This window comes from Pocillopora damicornis, chromosome 13, assembly GCF_964200805.1.
Source record: "Pocillopora damicornis chromosome 13, jaPocDami1.2, whole genome shotgun sequence".
Classification (NCBI taxonomy): Eukaryota; Metazoa; Cnidaria; class Anthozoa; order Scleractinia; family Pocilloporidae; genus Pocillopora; species Pocillopora damicornis.
This window is the reverse complement of record NC_142682.1, coordinates 19,900,032-19,921,466: the sequence shown is the minus strand read 5'-3', so window position 1 is coordinate 19,921,466 and position 21,435 is coordinate 19,900,032. Positions and strand designations below refer to the sequence as shown.

Sequence of the window (21,435 nt, the reverse complement as noted above, 5' to 3'; positions counted from 1 at the left end):
GCGCAACGAGCACAAAATGCGCATAGCGGGTGACAAGGTTAATACGCGATGGATCGTGATAATAAAAATGAGCTAAATAATGATTTACATGATTCTGCTTGAATGTACTTTTAGTTCAGTTAAAGTATAACTGAATTGCGGAAATGCGTGAGTCATATAAACACGATCGTGACAGAGTCTTGTGACTTCAAATAGACTGTAACTCTTTAGTTTTCATGAGTTAACTTTGCGTTTATTATTGCTTTTTTAAGCCCTTATGTTTGAAATGGTTACCCGTCAGAAAAGCTAGCAGTCTAACAAGGCTTTGATAAGGCAGTTAAAAGACAGAGACACTGTGAAAGATTTGTTTATTTGTACAACTTGTAGTAACATCTGGAAACTACCATAACATGAAATCAACGAGTCAAGAGCTCATTCCGCTCCTAGCCAGCCCCATACCTTGTTAAAATGACCGCGTAGACCTGGGCGTAAACAACGAGGCCGCGGTGAAAGATATATCATGATAAGTAAAAATGTGCCTCGTGATAAAAATCCTCTCCTAGAATCCAGCGATTAATTAAATAACTCTCATAAAGATATAGAGGAAAAGACAGCTAATTCTATCTATATAAATATTAAACAAACATAAATTTAGTGGTCAGAATACATTTCCACCAAATTTTTTTATCCTTTATATTATCATGTTCACTTTATTTTTCCTCTCCATCGCTAATGAGAGCAAAAGTTCATTTTTCCCCATATTTTTTAGCTCTAGCTTGCGGTTTACAATAATCAGGTTATGCGCAGGTCACAAATGAAAAAAATCATAAAACTCTTGCTTTATATTAGTACCTCAATTGTTAATCTTTTATCTTACAGTTTTTGATCAAAATGCTTCAGAAAAGCACGGGAATGACATGACATTTTGTTTCTGTGCACTTCTCTGACTCAACTATTAACTGTGATACGGGACTTAAGTTGTATCAAAAGAAAAATAAATATCTAACAACTTTTATTCCAACGCCTCATACCTCGTTCTCGAATAGTTTATTGCCATAGTGGTGCCACAACTCTGAAATTTTCCAATGAGCTGCTTTGGCAATAGAGAAAACACTCACCAACTTGTTTAAGAACTTATATTAGGCAGATAAACCATCAAGGCGAATTTTTAACAATTGACCAAGCGCTAACCCTTGGATGGAGCAACGAAAACCCAGAGAGAGAGGCCAGAGGAACAGATGTCTTCTGAACACGATCTCTGACTTCGTTAGTCGGTTAAAATATTTTTTTTGAAATAAGCACCGTCACCTGTTGCTAAGTTATTATATTATTATTACGACACTAAATGATTTCCTTGCGTGATCTGTCGTTGATTCAAAGATGTGAATATAAAACAGTATAGAGGTAAATTTAGGTGCCGAACTTTTTACTGCGTTTAGGTTAAAATTCGGTTGCTTCAGAAGCGCGTTAATAGCTTTTTTATATACATACAACGATGACTGGATGAAATGCACTTGGCTTGTAAGAATTCAGCTTTTCACACTGCCACACCCCTCCTCCGCATGATGGTAACTTCTTCCGATCTTGACTCAACTGCTGAAGAATTCTGGGTTTGCTGAGTCAGCAGTTTGCGTCTGAAAAAGACAGCCACAACAACCAAAGCGACCAAAAGCAAAAGGCAAACTACCGCAATGCCAATAACCAACGGATTCACCAGGCTAGTATCGTGAGCTCTATTTAACTCTGTCTCCTTAACCTCTTTTGGCAGATCCGCAGATGACGTATTTCGCGCTGTTTCCGTTTCCGTTGGTTCAGATATAAGCCGTATCATCTTGATATTTGCCCCTTGCCCGTGATCTCCTATTTGCCGATTATCACCGAGATCGCGGCGGTATAAGCGATGCGAGAGCTTGAACGAGCGGCTATTTACCTCTGATAAGATATGGGAAGTAACTTCGTTCCTGTCAGCGGTGGAACGACCAATCGATCGAGCAGGTCTGGAGTTAACTCCGGATGTGACGGAATAGATAGCATGCATGAACCACTTCCGGCTCCTGGGAACCTGCCGAGGGGAAAACAATCGACGTGTTACTGTTGATGCAAGATAACCTGGTGCAAATGCTGGTGTAAATCGTGACAGTCAGGGTAAGGTCTGAGCATTGGAATGTCATGCCGTGTACAAAACAAAGCAACCACAATTATGGGAAAATCGAAATTTAATCTGCGACATACCTCGAACAAAGGAGCACTGTTCATTAAAAACCCATCAGATCCAGGGTCTTCTGAGAAGTTGGTGGCTGGGACTTCTTGTTCAGCAAATTTTGCCTTAAAAGGCACATTAGAGAGATGAGTATCTATTGTATCCGGTTCTTCTCTGTCCTGTTGAATGATAAAGAGAATTCACTTTTAAACCGAAGAACCCATTCAAAAAGGTCTCGTGGTGGAGCAATGATTTCGCTGAAAATCGGAAATGACGTTTAGAAGAAGAGATGGGTTTCTCTCGAGCTTCAACCAATTTTTTAAGGAACTGTGTACTAGCATGCCCTGATTTGATGTGAAATAAAAAGGTATTTCAATACAGGAATATTGATCTATTTTGCATAACTAATTGAAGCATTTTTTCTTCCAATGCCTTTGCCTACTCATGTTCCTTGTGCAAAAGTCATCAAAAACTTACCAGAACTTTTAGCCGATGCTCCAAGTACAATGACTGCGCCATACATCCAAATTTGTTCTTCAGTGGGTCGTAAGTAGGAACGAACTCTCCGACCCCTGTACACAGGTACACCTTCTCTGCCGCTAAAGCATACCCCTTCCTACCCTTGCCGAATCCTCTGGCTTCGAGTAGTGAGATGCGACCGTAGATTTTCGAATCTATGCAAAACAATGAAACACACAAGTAATAAAATTTCGGTTTCAAATATAATTTCATTCAGAAGAAAGAGAGAAGGAAACTTGCCCCTATCACCATTTACAAACCGCAGTTATCTAGAGGGAACGATACTTGGAATAAAATGAACGTTTTTCAAAGGGGTGTGGAGAACCAAAGAACAAAGTACCTCTCTGCAAAAAGCTTCTCCGGGTATCTTGCGACATGTCGCAGGGACACATAGTTTAATAAGTCAGCAATATAAAGAATTAAGATCTAAGAGTGGCGCATGTGCGAAGGGATTTTGAGTCCGCTGATCTAGGTCGGCTTTGAATTTAAAATTTTAGGTCTTATGAACAAGAGAAAAAGAGAAACAGAGAGCAGACGGATAATTTTACTAATATGAATCTAAAGGGGTAGATACCTCTGGAGAAGGCAGCGTCCACGTTTAAATCCTTCATCCCATTAACGTCTCCATCCAACCACTGATCCCGATTGGCCAGCAGCAGAAACTGAGCATTTAAAGTAAATTGCCCGGGGACTGGGTCAGGAACCTGCTGGAACCTGATTGGTAAAGTGAACGTCACCGGATCACGTGGATGGCAGGTCGGCGGTTCTGAGTAACTCACTCCCTGCATAGAAACAAAAAAACATACCCAGGCACTCATTTACATCAATTTTTTTTGTGCCTTTCATTTACCAAAAACAATGCGCCATTAAGAGAATATCAACTGCAAATATACAGCTGATATTCTCTTGGTGCCATATAGTAAATACTACGTGAAGATTTCTAAAATAACCACCTCATCAACTGTACAAGGAATCAGTTTGATAAAATAAACACCAGTGTAATCTCGTAAGGCAAACTGGGATTGAAATCGCCAGGTCTGTTTGGGGTAGTCGAACGTTTGTTCACTTGATACCAGGCTCAACCCGAAACTCAGGTGGGGGCGGTCACGTGACATAACAGCTGCCATGGCTTGGGTACCTTCATCATAAAAAGAAATAACATTTTCAATAAGACTGGTGTAAATGAGCAATGAAAGGGGTGCGTTAAACGGATCTTTTTCTGCAAGAAAGATGGGCTATCAATTTATTTAAAGAGTAGGTTGTACGCTACCTGGAGGGAAATGAACTACAGCCTACCTAGTTTAAGATTCTTAGGGGGGGGGTATGTGCACCGATATGCATTGTTTTTGCTATTGATGGAAGATAAGAAACCAAAGAGTACAAGCTCCATCGTATGAAGCCTATTTCTTTTATGCCTAAGCTCAAAACGCGCGGGTCTGTTGTTTTTGTCGCCGATAACTTTTTTGTAGGCACTTCATCGATGAAGAAGCTGAATTAAACTTACCAGGATTTTTAATCAGGTATGTTCCTCGAAACTTTGTTCTGGTGTTGAAATTCACCACCAGCTTCTTATCTTCCTCGCGAACAGAGATAGCTGTTGGCCACAAGTCTCCTTTAAACATGCCCCCCTCAGGAGTTTGAATGCCATTATTCAACAGCACAGCGGTGTCGTAAGTTAGATACAGGCGCAAATACATGGCATGGTCATAATGGACCCAGTCTCCTCTGCTCCTTGGTACACGATACACATAACTCACATATAGAGGTACCCGAACGGTGATCTGGGATTGTGCGATATCACGTGATTGTCCATCTGACGTCACCGAAGCACCACAATACTGTGTGAGTTCTGATAAATCATAATAACTGTTAAAAGTCCAAACACACGACTCCAGATCGAGATTCCTATAAAAGCGTATTGTTCTGTTACTTCTTAATTCGGAACTAAATTGATAAGGTTCGCCCTCGATCATACTTTCACGATCTTTCATGGAAGGAGAAACAAAACCAAAGTTGGTGATCAGTTCGTTTACATCCAAAAGGTTAGAACATTTGTGTTGCGCCTGTCTCAGCACACCTGGACGAAGGATCCGTTTGAAGTTTCTTAACCTCTTAGTAGATATAACTGGTATTAGACCGTCGGTATGAGGAATGGCTACTTTGATATGGACTTTGTTGGAATATTTATCACCCGTCATCCCTGTGAAAGAAATACTCGCCACAATCTCCTGGGAACCCATGCGATGAGGGTCACGTGGTGTACATAGTCCGTCTTTTCTACTCACATTCACTTGAGGGCTAGTTGACTCCAGGCCCAACTCACCGCGGTCGCTAACCGCCCGCGCAACACATCGCACTCGAGTACCTGGGACTAAGTATGAGCTGTCTAAAGTCACGAGGTCAGTTCTTGCGAAAAAAGAGTCACTGGTGAGGTCCTTAGAATCGTCACCCACTTGCCAACGGAATTGCGTCAACCTGTTGTTGATTCTTTGTGAAGAGCAAATGGAGCCAGTTTCTGCATAGCGCGGGTGTTTTGGATCACAGGCCTACACCAAAAAAATTGAAAATTTATGCTTTTTCAGGACAGGATTATCAAACACAGTATGGAACATTTGTTTTCACACCACTTCGTAGACTAAGGGCAAAAATGGAAGACTACACCTGCGACATACATACATACTACGTTCACTACACTCAGTATCCTACTACAAACAAGCCTTTTTGATTTTTTATGATTTTTCTGGAAACTTACCGTTACACAGATCAGCGGATAACCCATTATAACCTCGGATCCTGCACCACTGACGTCATCATAGTCACGCAATGACACAATTCTAGGCGACAACGGAAACGTGACGGTTGGATTTGTAGACGGCTGTTCAATGTAAACGATAACTTTCTTCAGCCCCAAGCTACTTTCGCCGGTCATGTCAGAGCTCAGATGGACGCTGAACGCGAAGCGAATCTTTCGATGAGCGTCGAAGAGTAATTTGATAGCTATCACATGAGCTGACTTGTTTCCCGAAAACTCGATAATCTGTGAAGGGAAGTGAAGAAATTTATTCTTAATTGAATAAATATAGATTTGGTGACAAGAAAAGTTATTATGAACAAGGGCTGTCATTTTTTTAAAGAAATTTACCAATCTCAGGCTTATCTTGTTACTTTGATAAAAACAGCCGAGAAGCAGGTTCTATCGCTGTCTACGAGTAACCCTTTGAAGCACTGAAGAAAGAAATTGGCGAGTGAGGAATGGCCTCAGAAAGCTTCGCGCCCGCGCTGCCTTCAAACTCACCAAATTTCCATTTAATTTCCTTTTCTCGCACGCGACTTGCGGCGCCATACATTAGCTTGCTTTTAATAAGGAATTACCTCGGTCATCGGTTGATAACTTCTACCAGCCTTTGCTGATCCATCAAGGGTGTAAACTCTGACTTTTGATCGCACGGTGGGGTCACCTGTTTTCTTAACTGGAATCAAAGCTTCGCTATTCGCTCCAGCTACAGCAGGGCCTACGACAAATACACGCTCCTTGGTAAATTTAATCACAGGCTCTGGAAAAGAAAGAAGTACAAAACATTTCATTCTAGAAGTTGAAAAAGGCAAAACAAAATGAGAAAATTACAACCAAAGTTCCACAGAATTCATGCGCAATTGTGCCAAAAACTCAAAAGGTGTCTATAAAGTTAGATATGGAATTGATTGGTTTAACTGAAGCCTGAGCTCGGTTAACAGTTATCGGGATGCTCTGTCTGTCCCATCTATTTTCCTTTTTTTATTCTAATTTTTTTTAATTAAATATTCTCAAGATAATGGTTAGCTTTAAATGACATTCGAACTTGTAAATCAAATATTTTTCGTTTGTTTACTTGTTTACTCGTTCTTAGCACTTACTATCGGCAGAGTCCAATATGCTTATTATTGAAGTATTCCTCTTTCCTATCCGGCTTGCCTTGTCCACGCTTCCTAATCTTAGCCGAAACATCTCCTTCCCTTCGAATACAACATCGTTTACAATAGTCACGGGACAAATCTTCCGATACTCCCCTGGGTAAAACAGAACCAGTGACTTATCTGTGTCCGGTCTCTCTTTGAAATCTCGTTCCACCTGCGCTGTCAGATACCGCGTGTAACATCGAACTGATGACGTATATGAAAGATCACCACTACGCATGAGCACAACGTTTAGCGTTCCTGATTCCTCCTTGGCAAAATATGTTGTCTTTTCGAATTGTATTGTGGGCACTAGGAAGGAATCGAAGACATCAGACGGGAAAGAAAAAAGATAGCCGCAACTTTTACTCGAAAAGCTAATGAGCACATCACAACAAATAACATAATTTAAGAATCATTATCTTGAACTGGACTGCAAGTGGATTAATCAGGCATGAAGCCTAAGCTTGCTTTGATTGTCTTTATTCTTATGTAACCTCTTTTCCCGTAGGAGAACTAATCGGTACCTGATAATTGTCAGTAAAACCAGATCGAATAACTAGAAATGGAATGGCATCCTGATCAATACGGGTGGCGATACTCTGTTTGCCTCATGCTATCGGAATAAGCCCCTCCAGTGATGGGCTAAGCTTGTGACACCTCACCTTTATTGATCACAGAGCCATGACAATTCAAAATTAAAAAGCGGCGAACAGAAATGTCGGGATATTGTCAGTTAGGTGGTAAAACTGGTCCCTCAAGTTCGTGCGCACAAAGCCAAGAGTCAACAAAGGAATTCTTCACCCCAGATAAGTAAGCTAGACTTTTTTGTACAAAAACATATACATACAGTATATATCAGAAAGAAACTCACAATCTGAAATTGAGTCGTCAATTGCAACAACTGTCTCGCTTGCCTGCCCAAGCCCAGCGTTGATAGGCGTTCTAAGTACAAGTTCAAATTCCTCTGTCCCCTCCACCTTAGGAAGTCCTTGGTCGTCTCGGATGGTGACCTGTACTGTCTGAATCTTTGAGAAAGGTGGGAAGTAAACCATCTGGATAACGGGGATGTAGTCCTCAGTAGCTACAAGACAACCACAGAAAATCCTAAGCGACTCGAACGCAAAGTGGTGCAATGTTTCTTACTCAGATTTGCTTTTTGCGACCGAATCAATTGGTGATCGGGCTTAAATTTGTGAAAACGAACCCTCCATATTGAGGTGAAAATTCTGTCGCGACCCTTATTCAGGCTCATAGTCATTGCTGGCTCACGAGGGCGATATTTTCCACTGCAAAAGAAAGCAAAATTCGTCTAGCATGCCCGATAACTTGGCTACCACCAAGGAAATGGCCTTCAATCTTACAACTAAAGTCGATTGCCATCCTCTGATTTCGATTCATCTGTTTTACATTACATTGCAGAGATTAACACTAAAACATTACAATCAGTCGAGCACAAAGAACTGGAACGACTTTCAGAAACTCAAAACCATATTGTTTACAAAGGACAAAATAACTGCGCTGTTCTTAATTAATCTATATCACATTAATCTATATGCTCATTAATAGCCCTCTACTTTCCTAAAGTAGCTCATGTCTGTGCCTTCATACCTCGAGCGGAGATTGGATCCATTTGTCTCGACCTCAGGAACACAGACGATGGTTTCGAGAGGTCAGTTCCAGTCCTCTTCAGGCTGACGTCAATCTTGCCGACACTTTCATCCTCAGAGTAACGCCCTCGATCAAAGAATACCTTGGGCTCTAAATAAACGGCAACAAGTTGTTAGGCTGATGAATACATTCCAAAAATTGTTCGACAATTGGGCGAACGAGACAGAAAAAACAGTATCAGATGTTACAATTAAACGCCGTTTAACCTTTGATTCAAGAGGATTCAAACAATATTTTTAGAAGGAAGTGTCACTTCCATCAAGTATGTTGCATGTTGTTGTACTTGACAGCCAGACTTGTGTTTACATAGGTAATCTGCTTTTGGGATAATCTTTGTCAACCAGACGTTAGACGTTGGTTTTTCAAAAGATGCCTTAAGCCCTTAATTGTAACTTGTAATCGTCTTAAGTTAGAGCGCGTCCGTGTTTTTTCCCTTCAAAGAGGACCGCCTATCAAGAACGTGCCAGCTCAGTCAACGCCGCGTAAAAGAAGGAATGAATTCCAAGAAGCCACGCCGAATGTTGTCTTTCTATACGCACTTGTGGTTCTATTTCTAACTTGTAATGTCGGCTTGTTGATATTATCTTTGTGTCGGAACAAGAAAGATGTTTTTTCGGCGGCGCACAAAGATCTAGAACCTCTAGAAAATGAAAAACAAAATAGCGGTGCGTCATTGAGGACAGCTTGCGTGTCTAGCAACGCAGTTAATGATCTCGAGTCTTCGCCCTACCTAGACTCGAAAATTGGCGCAAAGCTAAAGAAAACATGCAAACATTTATTTCATAATTGTTCAGATTATCGTGTCGCGTGTCAGCATGTTCCCTTACCGTCCTTTACATCCGGCGCTATGACAATAATGCTGCTGTTCCTTTCACTATTTATTCTGCTGCCAAGATGGGAGATCACCTTCACATAAAATTTTTCCTCGTTCTCGTAAAGAGAGTCATCAATAATGGTGACCGGACAGTATTTAACAGTATCACCCTTCGAAGAAAAAAAAGAAGGAAAATCAAATTAAAGAAGCTCTGACGGAACATTTTGAGTCGGTTGCGCGTCGCAGAAATTGCACTTTAATGAATGGAAACCTTAATGTAAAAGTTTTTTTGACAGAAAAACCCAAACAAGCGAAAATAAAACAAAAAGTGACTAAGATGGTCAAGGATGGAAAAAACTTAGGCATGATTGCAAATGAAAGACGTGAAAAGTTGCCGCGTAGCCTTTCAAGCGGTACAACCTACGAAATAACCATCCTGAAATAAAAGACTGACCGCCTTAGAAACTAAACCGATTCTTTATTATCCTAAGGCAACAGTCTGAGGAATCGCACACGATTTTGCAAGACAGAATTTACGTAGTAAATTCTGTTAGCCTGTGTAGCTAAGGGAGTTGCGTCCGCTTTGAAGATTTGAACAGGACGGCAGAATAAATCAGCGGTAAGTCAGAGAGACGCTTGGGCTCTACTGACTGCTACATTGTCATGAAGCACTCAATAAACCGCCGGCTGCGCAGCCTAAAAAATTAGATAATGGTTCTACAGTGCTTACCTTTCCAAAAGTAATCACACTGTGTTTGCTGTCAGGCCTCGTGATAAAGTCGGAGTAAGACAATATAGACGTAGGTAACGTCCCTGTGGCCCAACCTGAATCATATTAAATACAAGCTCACTGAAAGAAAATTCTTTTGTGAAGATCCATAAAAACATAATTGGTGGAACTATTCAATTCACTTATTTTGTACTTTTCCCTCGGTAGAGGAAGTAACAGACCTGTTGGATTATCTATTGAAGACCCAGGATCAAATTATGATCCCCCCCTCATCTCCACCCATAAGTGCGAAATGAAAACCGGCAACGTAATAGGAATACCTGATAAAATGCTAAGGGGAGGGGGGAACGGGGACAGAGAGACGATGAATAGGGGAGCAACCTGTAGTGGACAAGCATCCGGTTTATGGGGAGAAGTGATAGTTAAAATTTTAGTCACTTCATTAAATAGAAATCGAGATGACAAGAGGCAGTGTGAGCTCCTTGGCCCGTTAGACTCAGCCATATCCTGGCTTCTCGCCTACCTTCCTCCCCAAAAAAGGTAGTCACACAACTGACATACAGCCGCTGACTGGTGTCTCCTGTGCGCCTCAAGGGAATTCTTACTTCTCCGACACTTTCCTCCACAACAAAGTGACTTTGAACAACTTCAACCGATGGAACTAGAAAATACCAAAAAAAATAGGGCAACAAATTACGAACGAAAAATGAAATTGCATCACTCAAAGACAGAAGTGGTGAAAATTCTTCAATACCAGATTACTTTCGACAGGAGTCCATAATGTGGTTCCTGTTTCGACAATCAAATGTAAATTGCTCTGTGCAAAACATATTTTTTTAAAAATGATCATATCTTACCATCCTCCGGATCTGAGATGGTCACGTGAGCTGTCTTTGGTTGCCTGATGACGCACATCTCAGGACTCCTAAGCTCCACCTCTAACGTTTCATTGGCTTCGTAAATCCTATCATCCTCAACGATCAACTTCCACTCCGCTTTCCTCTGACCAGGACTAAAATGAACGTGCGCAGGGCTAACCAAGGAGAAATCCTGGCCTCGAGTAGCTGTAAGACCCTTTATAGCCATGCGAATGAAGGACGGGTCCCCTAGAAAACCCTTCCTGATGATTCCAAGGCTTATGGTTCCTTCTGTCTCGCTAACGTGGTATTTTTGACGTTCAAATGAAACCCACGCCCAAGTAAGAGAAAATCGCTGAAAGCGCAGGACATTCCCGGCAGGATCAGAAACGTCAAAGTTGAAACCGTCATTTGTGGCGTTACAACCTTCATGTAAGACATACGAAATGTTTCCGGCGTCAATGTCGGACTGAGTGAAGTTTGTGATGCTACCGTTGCTATGGTAATTCCCTTGTGCCACAAGATCTCCGTTTGATGGTTGAGCTGTGACAATGTACAGAAGCTCAGAATTATCACTGTCCAGGTCCGCCACGCGTAACGAAGCGCTCCTTATAACCAGCCCGATTTTGTTGCCCGGTAAGTTTTCAAGATTGGTGGCCGCTCTGTTGATAACCAGTTGTGGAATTCTGTTGTCCACGGGAACAACAAACACTTGAATTTCCCGGGGCTCACGAACCACATTCTCGGTGTCTGGAAACATGTAAAATTTGTTATGAATTCCGTCGCTTATCGTGATTTTAAAGCTGTCTTTAACCACGTCTGTACCATCGTGAGCATAGGAAATTCGATTAAGGTTGATATCTTCTTGCGTGAATACGTGCGTAGGAATCCCGCGGTTAAGTAGCCAGCCGTGTAAAGGTACGCGCGTGACTGTGTACACGAGATTCGCGGGAGGCGTGTCTTGATCGTCCGCGCGCAGCTCGAAAGGTGTAATCAGTATACTCTCACCTTCATTGACCACAAGTTTCCGATGGATTAGAACTGGTTTTTTGTTGTCGATGTTTAACAGCGTCACCAAAAATGAGCGAACCACGCCATTAGTGCCATCAGAAACTTCAAAATCAAAACTGTCCGCTTTAGCTTCGTCGGTACTCGTGTGTACATAGACAATTTTATTTCCCGCCAAATCAAGTTGGGTGAAGGAATTAAGTCGCAGTCCGGGAAAGTCCAAGTGCTCCAAGTGACCCTTTAACGGCTGCTTTTTCAGTAAAAACTGTAGTTTTTCATTGGGACTTCCCGTATCGCTGGCACTGAGGAAGTTTGTCGAGATAATAACGCGAGAGTCTTGGGTCAACTGCACTCCTTTATTAATTACAGTTGGGTGAATTCTATCGCCAGCGCTGATTTGCACGTAAAATATTTGATTTAATCGTGTGTTTTTACCATCAGAAATGTCAAATTTTATCTGATCTCTCTCGCTTGGGATATGAGGATCCTGAGAGTAAACTAAACGTCTTTCTTCAATGTCTCTTTGAGTAAACCTTTGCCACCGACCTAAGTTTTGAACGGACCCATTAAGGTTTATAAGCTTCAGATATCCCGACCGCGGAGGACTGCGTACTATAAATGTGATGTTCTCATCTGAGGAATCTATGTCTGTGGCTCTGAGGTTGTTTGGCGTGATTGGTCTGCTTTCGCCAACAAACTCGATCTGTAGTCCAATATTCACTGACAATGTGGGTTCCTCGTCATCGATGGGAGTGATGATAACAGGAATTGAACGCGTTGTGTTATATTTGCCATCCGTGACGCTCACAACGAAAGAATCCTGAGTACTCTCGCTTCCATCATGTTGGTACACTATAGAGGTCGATTTTTTAATTTGCGTCAGGGAGAACCTGGGCACTGGTGCCACAGCGCCCCTCCGTGTGTCCGTGATCATGCCGTGACTTGGCGGCGTGACAACGAAGAAAACCAACTCATCCAGAGGTTCGTCAGTGTCGACTGCGTTCAGGACAGCTACGTCAATGATCATCTCATCACCTTCATCCACCTTAAATTCTCGGATGAATATCTGCGGTATTTCATCATTTTGCGGGATGATATCGATATTCAGCAAGTAACGCGGTGATGTGTTATTACCATCAGAACACGAAAAAGCCGCCCAATCCATGGTTGGCTCGCTGTTCTCATACTTGTCTTGCACGTAGCTGATGCGTCCAGCTCGTATCTCGTCAATAGTAAAAGAGGTAACACGTTTTCCCGCGTTGCTGATCTCTGATCCCCGAGATGGCGTGACATTTTCCAAGAAACCCACCGTGGGTTGTATATCAATGGTGCAAGTGACGTCACTGTCACGCGTATCGGGATCGACGATAGTCAAGTGGCGTGACGTGAGTTTGGTTTCTCCACCTTCAAGCACAACAAGTGGTTCGTTTCTACTCACTGCGGGCGGCTGACTGTCCACTGGTAGAATCTTTGTGACCACAGTCACTGCTGTGAGAATAAAAATTAAATAACATATTAATCTTTAATTGCATTTAAATGACGTGCTTGATATCAGAGCAACTATAGCGAACGCGAACTGAAGGTGTTGAATTGGTCATCTAATAATATTCAATAAAAACGATCTATGTTTGGAATAACAAGGCGACCTGTTTTGTGTAGGTAAAATTGTACAATTCTCGTTCAACTATCTTCTCTTCGTATTCGACCTCTTTCCTGGAGACCTCATGTAATTTTCATGGCACTTGAAAATTGTGAACATTTAGCTGTCTGGCTTGAGTTGCGCAGTTTTCCATAGTCACGAAATTACTTCAGACACACCAACAGGAGATTTGAACGAGTCTACTTGTAATCTGATAAAGCACATTTCATTACAATAACATTTTAAGTTACCTTCATATCTTCTTCCCTCTCGAATCCAGGTCTCTGTGTCATTCAACAACGTCATATTAAAATGATCCACATCTCCTTGGAGTCCAGTCTCTCTTCCAATGTGCTCGTAATAGACAACCCCAGCTTCCAAGTCCTGGACACTAAACTCGTAGCTCACCTTTCCATCGCGTAAAATTCGCCCTACCCGGGGTGGGCTAGCGATGCGAAGTATAATCTCCGTGTCGCGGGGACTTTGAGAAGAAGAGTGAATTTTGATAGCCTCCCGTGAATTTTCCTTTACAGTCACTGTCATATTGTACACATGACAAGTCACATTCTTGCGCTCAGGAATGATAACTGAATGGGTAAGAAAAAAAGAAAAACTTACAGACTATGACATTCCTCCCTGGGAAGTTTATTCACTCAAAAAGTCCCCGCCCAGTGGAAATGAGACCAACAACTCAGATTTTGACCAAGAGGACTTGTTTTATCGTAGTCGTTTATCTATTATGCCGAGGAAACCTCCAATGGAGAATTTTGCTGTAGCTAATGCGGTTCAAGGTTATTGTGTCAGGCTAATAAATGCACTCGATAACAAATTTATGAGCGAGGTTTGATATCAAGGGCTACCGGAGCTAGTTTTCCGCACCAATTGTTGTTGACAAACCCTTTAGCCCAGGGGGTGACTGCTATCTAAAATCTACTCACGCTATCACTACTGATTCAAAACTCAAGGTCAAGAGAGTAAAGAAAATGATCGTCAACCAAAAAAGCTCTTGGTTATTAAACAAAGTTTCCTTTTCAATACCAAAATAAACATATAAAGGAGAGTATTGAAAATATGCAGACTGATATTAGGGCGTGTAGGATTAGTCAGTAAAATTTTTACACGTACTGGCGATTACGATTCTGCCTTCACCAAGATGTCACCTTATTTTCCATTCAAATTTTTCATCAATCATCATATGTTGCTTTTGCCAGAGATATAAAAGGTTGAAGAAGACACCTTTCCTACAGTTTTCAGTTTATTCACGCAAACCCAATTTTTATCCCTGTGGTATGTAAACAAGGCTTAAAAACCTAAGTTCGATTCAACGATTCGCTATATTTTTCAGCTTATTAGCTAGCGAGAGATCGAGACTGGAAACATTTCCCTTCAGCCTTAGGCCGTGCTTTCATCTATGCTAAAAAAAGATCTCCCAACATAAATAAAAACTCCTTGTCTGGCTCGACAATTAAAACCATTTTCTTTTCCTTTTTTATTTTAGGGTAATTTGTAATAGGGAACAGAAACAAGAAACATTGTGCGGCAAAGAACTGTTTTCAAAGTGCTTAATCCATAAACTCCCCAAAAGCAGATTATACAGGATTTTTCTCAGACAAATGAGGTGGAACTTTCTAATCCTTATGAAATAGACTTTCAACGTGGACGGATTGAAACCGGTCCAAATTTCAGAGCCCGTCAATTGTCTGATAAGGACGTGAAGAAGTACTGCCAATCCAAGTGTTAACTATAAGCGCGTCCGGTCCAAATCCACTTGACTAAGACTCCTTTTCCATTTAGTAAGACTTCTGCAAGAAGTCATGGAAAAAAACTAGAAAGCATTCTGGAAACGTCTTCGAAATCCTTTATCAGGGGGGATTACATAGTATAGACAACATATTGAAATGCGATCGATAATTCCGAGACAATTTGCGATAAAAACCGTTAAATAGAAATTCAAATAAAGTGTTTATTTATTTGTAGCCTCTGTTAACATATTGCTCGTGTTTGATTTAATCCGTTTAGTATGGATTAACAAGCTTTAGGAGTTTAAGGCCCCGCATGAAAAAAACCTAGAGGGAGTTTGCACGAAATCATAGAAAATAAATCTTTCTTTCTATTAAAAAAGCAAACGTGTTTTCTCAAAAATAGCCGATACTTGAGAGGCAAACTATGCGCGAATTTCACTATGGACGTCTGAATTTTGTCCTTTTTTTTCCCAAAGCTGAGTTTTTATTGATTAGCTCAGCTTAAAATAAGTAGTGCCAACAAAATAGACAGGAATAGGGCACGCAAGCTTCTCAAATAGAAGGAGCATGCTCATTAATACAAAAAAAACATTTCCTGATTACTTTAATCGCGCTTCTGCCGGAACACTTATCAAATTAGAGCGAATGTCGCGGTAATCAATCATGCCTCGCTTTCATGGACGACGGATGGCGCAAAAGATATACAGCACGTCTCTCCGTGTTGTTTAACAAACAAATTCCTCTTTCGATTTTTTCTTGTTCAGAAAATGTTTTGCACGCCTTGGTACGCAAATTTTTCTTTTCTTTCTTTCGGAACTCTTCAGAAGAAAGTCTTCTCTTTTCAGAAGGGAAAGAACATGACCTGGAATGCGAATTCATCTCACTTAGGTTTCAAGAGGTTATTGGCTTACTGTTAAGAAAAAAATCGCCAAGAAATACTATAGAAAATTATGAAAACCTCTTACATGCAAGGATGTATTACTTGAAAGGATTATCATGATAACTCATGAACAACTGAGGCGATAACTTCTTCGGAGACATATTTGAACGTCGCTATTTTATCTCTGAAAACCTTCTGTATTGTAATAATCTATAAAAAAGACCAAAAGCTAGCCTCACACGATGAGGTTTGGCTGATGTCTATTTAGACTACAGCTTGGATGGTCATCTTCGTCTGATTCTAATGATTAGAGCCATAAATCATGCTCCAAGTCATGCTTTGTTTATTTTTCTTTTGATCTTTGGCCAAAATGAAAAAAAACTTTCATTGTTTTCGGTTTCATGGTGAAACATGATCCCTAAGAGATAAAACAACGGAACAAAACAACATGAATTACACGTCAAGCCGAGTAAAAATCGTACTAAGTCAAACCAGTAGATTTGGTGACACGAAGGAGGATACCTAGTAGCCTATTTATGTTTCTATTCAAGCTTTCCATTCATACAAGCTTAGAGAGTTCATGTAACCATAATTTTCTGGACGTTTTTCTTTTATTCTTATTCATTTTCTTAACCATAGCTTTGCGGTCGAAGGTCGTTTTCTTAGAGAATGAAAGCAAGCACTCCTCCCCGGCCTCACAATCTTGCACGCGCAACTTTCCAATACGATCCTCGACGCTTGTTTCGATGTTGATTTGCGATAATTGTAACATTCAGACCTCCCTACTAAAACTCTATTGAAGCTAAGAGGTGATTCAGTCTCTTTAGCGTCCTAGAATATCCCATTTTACGAGATTAAAACCTTTAATAGCGCGAAAAATACAAAAGAGATAAGTAGAAAGCAATAAATAATGACGAGGATAGGCAAGAGGGGAGAAGATTAACTCAGATTGGTAATGACAAACTTGAAAATTTTTGGCTACAAAATCAGGGTAGATAAACACTGACTCTACTCTCTTATGAGTACAACAATCTGATCATGGCACGAATGCGACTTTTAAGCAAGACGCAAATCTTTTTTCCACTCTTGACATTTTAGACACCAGGGGTCCGATTCAAGCAAGTTGTGGTAACTTTAAAACCCCGAAGCTTTGACATTTTAGAAAACGATATTTACAGCTCTAAAAACACTCTCTTCAGTTTCGTTTCCTAATAACCTCATTGCTTGTATTTCAAAACTAATGATGGCACGTGTGATCTTCCGAATGCGAAAAACTCTTGCCAGAAAGAATTTACTACGACAAAAATTTACGCCGCAGGCTCTATGTCTATCTTTAGTTACCACATGGTTTTAATTTACATTTAAACTCATTATAGGAGTGCCCTACTGCACCTTTGTGTTCTTATGTTAAAGTGAAAGGGTACCTAAAACCCAGATTTTACATTCATAATCCGGAAACGAGCAGCTCGAGGATTTTCGACTCTCAGCATTAAAAGAAATGTTCTTACTGCACGGAAAAGAGATCAGTCCAAAAAGACAAAAAACCAAAGAATATAGAACAGTTCCTATTTTAGGTCATGTACTGTACTTAATGTATTATACTTAATCTCAGCGTAGAGAAGTCGGTGTAACATAAACTGAAATTTCTCGATGATCTTCTGTGTGATTCCATAGTCTTTCACAAGGCCGAGTACATAACGAGATCTTAGTTTTGCATTGTCTCAGATCAGAGTCAGAATCCGTTTTTTAAGTATCATCGATAATAAGAATGTTCAAAAATATTCCAAAAGCTAGAGAGAAAACTATATTCCGCTGGTTTTCGATAGTAATTGGGCACTCTTGAAGATTTCTCTCTTAATCCATGTATCTGCTTGGTTAGTTCATCGTGATTTATCATTTTACTTAAATGACCCCAACCCTAAGCTGTCTGGCTAAAGTGGCCCCACAGCCAAACACTAGTTACCCGATAAGTTCCAGCAAAAGCAAATACTCCTTGAGCTCATTAGCTTTTTTTTTAACCAGCAAGGGGGTAATAAAAGGCCTTATACTAAAGTCGGCCTCCCGCGGTGGACACCTCTTCGACAGTTCCCTCCCAGAACTAGTCCAGTCCCATAGGGACTCTTGGCAAGTTAGATAAGCACGTATATCACAATGACAGTATCATACCTATTTCTAAAAGGAAGTTTTGCCCTTGCATTCCATCGTCAACTGTCAATCCAACCTCGTCACTCGCCTCGCCCTTAGTCGCGTGACGGTACCAAACTTGGGACGCTGCAACATCCTGGACGCTAAAAGTGTCCAGATACTGCAACTCGAGGTCATTTTTGATGAGGAAGCCATACCGTGGGGGAGAAACCAGAGTGAGGGTCAGTTCATGTTTGGGTGTGTCTTCATCAAACGCAGTCAAATGTGCACTCCCCAGAATCGCCTGGTTTAGTTCGTCTACCTCTAAAGGTTTCACTACCACGCGAGGCCCTTGGTTATTAACCGGCGTCAAAATAACACGGAAGGCCTGATTTCTAACCGTATTACCCGACAAATCTGATACTGAAAACTCAAACTGCACGTATCTAGGTTTGGTACCAAGTTCCAAGTCAGGAGATTTGAAAATGATTTTTTTGTGCCGCAGCTGGAGCTGGTTGAATCTCAACACTTTTGCTTTCGTATTTGAAAGGAGAATTTCCCCAGCTGATTCACTTCTGTTCAGACCATCGTCAATAAAACTAGGTTCCTTTGTAATGAAAAATAGAAGTTCGTCATCATTAGAATCTTTGTCTGTGTAGTGCAGTACATCTTCGCTTAGCGCCTCCAGTCCCTTCTCGTCAGCGATTAATTCCAAGGGACATCCAGGGAACAGAAATGGAGGTAAGTCATCGACTCGTCGAATTGTGACCTGAAAAGTTTTTATCGGAGAAACGTTTGGATCATCAGCTTCATCAAACATTACAAAAGCGACTTCATCACTGAAATATTCTCCTCCAAGGTGCCGATAGTAAAGGCGTCTATTGTTGATATCGTCCTGAGAAAACTGAGTAACATTTGTTTCATAAACGCCGTCCTCCAGAAGAACCCAGTTTTCGCCTCTTTCGGGTGGAGTTTTGGTTCGCAGGCACAAAACACCGATGCTGGTCTCTTCAAACAATGAATTATCCGCATTCTCTTGGAAGTTTGGATGGCTTATGAGTTTGAATTTTATTTTACTGTCCTCGGAGTCGATGTCTGTGGCACTCAACATGTACTGGTCTATCAATGCTAGATCCCCTTCGTCCAATGTCAGCCCAGTATTGTGTACCAGTGTTGGAGCAGTGTCATCCACGAGGCCAATAGTTATTGGGAACAGGAACTTTACGTCGTGTTGAGTATCGGTGAGTCGGAAGATAATATTGTCACTGTAAGTATCTGAACCATCATGGTGATAAGTTATGACGGGTATTTCCAAATCTGTTGCCATAAACTGATTTACTTTGTATCCAATTATTCGAAGCTCGCCATGCCTCAAGCCGCCAATCACTTGTAGCCGAACGTCATCAAAGTTATCTTTATCGGAGATAGCCAGATTGAATTTTTCTGTGATAGCCCGTGATTGACCTTCAAATAAGCTAAGACCAGCGTTTTTCGTAACAATAGGTGCTAGATTATTAGTTGGTTTTACCATAATCAAGAGAAGAATCTGTTCAGATTTCGCGCCCTCAGTGTCCACAGCCTCTAATCTGACCTGAAACATGCGCAGCTCCGATGATTGAGCGGTAGGAGGCCTATAAGCGATCTTAAACTGTTCGACATCTCTCTGATAGAAAGCTGTCAGCGAGTGATAAGGGTCATCGGTGTTTACCAGCGAACCTTCGCCTGATTGTAACGCTTGAGTGATATTAAAAATTATCTCACGAGCATCGGTTTCCGCGTCAGAGGCAGCGAGGATATCAGAAGTTATCGGGGCAAGCGTGTATTGATTGACTTCCACGGTATGAGAAGCTTCAAAAGAAGCCACTGGTCTTTGGTTCGATCGTGCCTCCATTATACGCACGATTATTTGAAAGTATTCCCTCTCGATTCGATGAGTATTTTCATCGATAAGCTCTACTACCAGTGGAATAAAATCGCGATTAGAAGATGAAAGCTTTTTGTGTTGATAGCGAATATTGGATCGTAAGAAATCGCTACATTCAAATCTGGCCGTTTTCCCTTGGTCCCTTGTAACATTAACAAGTTCTCCGTATCGCGAATTTACTCCTCCGTTGTTGAAGTTCAGAATGGTAACGGAGCATGTTTTGGTTACGTCGTCTTTGAACTCGAGCACGTCGTTGTTTATGCCTGTGGAAATGCCCCCGAGTTCAAACACTTTGATGGGAAGATTTTTCTTGACGATTTCCATGTCTGTGAACGAAACCGTCACGCGAAGATTGAGTGGGATTAAACGAGTTTGTGTGTCGGCGTCCGCGCGGATTTGTAGTTTAACAAAGTCTTGCATGAAAAACATGGACCCCAAGTGTGAATATTGCACCTCGCCAAGAGAGAAATCGCATGGAAAGGTGTCTGGCGAGAGAAACCCCACTCTTTGCGATAAGGGGTCAGTTCTTAAAACTTCAACCTTACATGTGGCTCCTTCAGGGAACGTGATTTTCAGATCGCGCACTGGATCCAAGAACACAGATCGCCCCAGTTCGACAGTTATCGGCTCCAACTTTGCCACGAGGCGAAATCCACGGCATTCTAACACAAACTTGAGTAGAAAGGCAAAACGTAATAGGCCTAGGGCTCCGCACATTGTTTTTGACTCTCGTGAGATGCTGCGACTCTACTAGCTGTGATTTTACTGCCCCGGTCACCCACGAGTCTTGCTCTCCTTCACTTTACAATGGCTTTGACCAAACACTTTCTACCACGGGTTAATGATGTTACCGGAAACCGACTTGAACAAAAGTTTATTATATCTGGGACATCAGCGCTCAAAAAGATTCAATTTACACCTCTATCTGCCGGACCTCAAATTGACACGGCTAGTCGAGTCGCACTTTGAGTGTAGTATGTTGGCAAAATATTATGCAAACTCGCTCAGACCACCTGGTAGCGCTATTCAGTCGAATAACGCTACAACTCAGTCCCTAAGGCTGTTATAGCTGCTGAGTTCGGCTTAATGAACGGAAGTACATTTGGGAAATATCAGGTTCTAGACGAGGTTAATAAATGTCTGGCAAAGTTAACTGTCACGCTCTTATTAGCATTAGGGATTGTGAGAAACGATTTTTCAATTCTCTTTGTGTCCCAGCCGTGAGGCCAACAAATAAGCCAGTCAATTAGGCGGCGATTAAATCCCTTCGATTCTTGAAATTTCGTTTTTTTGTGCGGCGCCAGCGCACGCTGCTAAATATGCCAAACATCTGCTAATGCGCTTGAAGAGTTACCACGTAGATAAGTTTCTTAAACTCGGCTTAAAAACACAATAAAAATAAAATGATATTTCTC

At 41.4% G+C, this 21,435-nt stretch overlaps 1 protein-coding gene across 1 annotated transcript; it reads right to left on the bottom strand.

Moving 5' to 3' along the window:
- Positions 1-330: 330 nt before the first annotated feature.
- LOC113664413 (FRAS1-related extracellular matrix protein 2) lies at positions 331-21,435 on the bottom strand. The gene is made up of 17 exons (XM_027180016.2): positions 18,139-21,435; positions 13,602-13,937; positions 10,704-13,199; positions 10,370-10,507; positions 9,847-9,941; positions 9,130-9,286; positions 8,243-8,392; positions 7,506-7,715; positions 6,593-6,943; positions 6,071-6,252; positions 5,451-5,735; positions 4,203-5,244; positions 3,652-3,836; positions 3,273-3,480; positions 2,657-2,853; positions 2,212-2,358; positions 331-2,041 (listed from the first exon to the last, which is right to left on the bottom strand). Exons 1-17 carry the CDS (start codon positions 20,735-20,737, stop codon positions 1,517-1,519), a joined length of 9,303 nt encoding a protein of 3,100 aa, XP_027035817.2. The 5' UTR covers positions 20,738-21,435; the 3' UTR covers positions 331-1,516.

Bases quoted from the DNA above. Each gene is read 5' to 3' on its own strand.
- LOC113664413 (XM_027180016.2), bottom strand. From the start codon at position 20,737: ATGTGCGGAGCCCTAGGCCTATTACGTTTTGCCTTTCTACTCAAGTTT. The intron at 7,716-8,242 runs GTATGAAGGCAC...GTTGTCTTGTAG, and splicing joins GGATCCAATCTCCGCTCGAG to CTACTGAGGACTACATCCCC. The intron at 5,245-5,450 runs GTAAGTTTCCAG...TTTTTGGTGTAG, and splicing joins ATCCGCTGATCTGTGTAACG to GCCTGTGATCCAAAACACCC.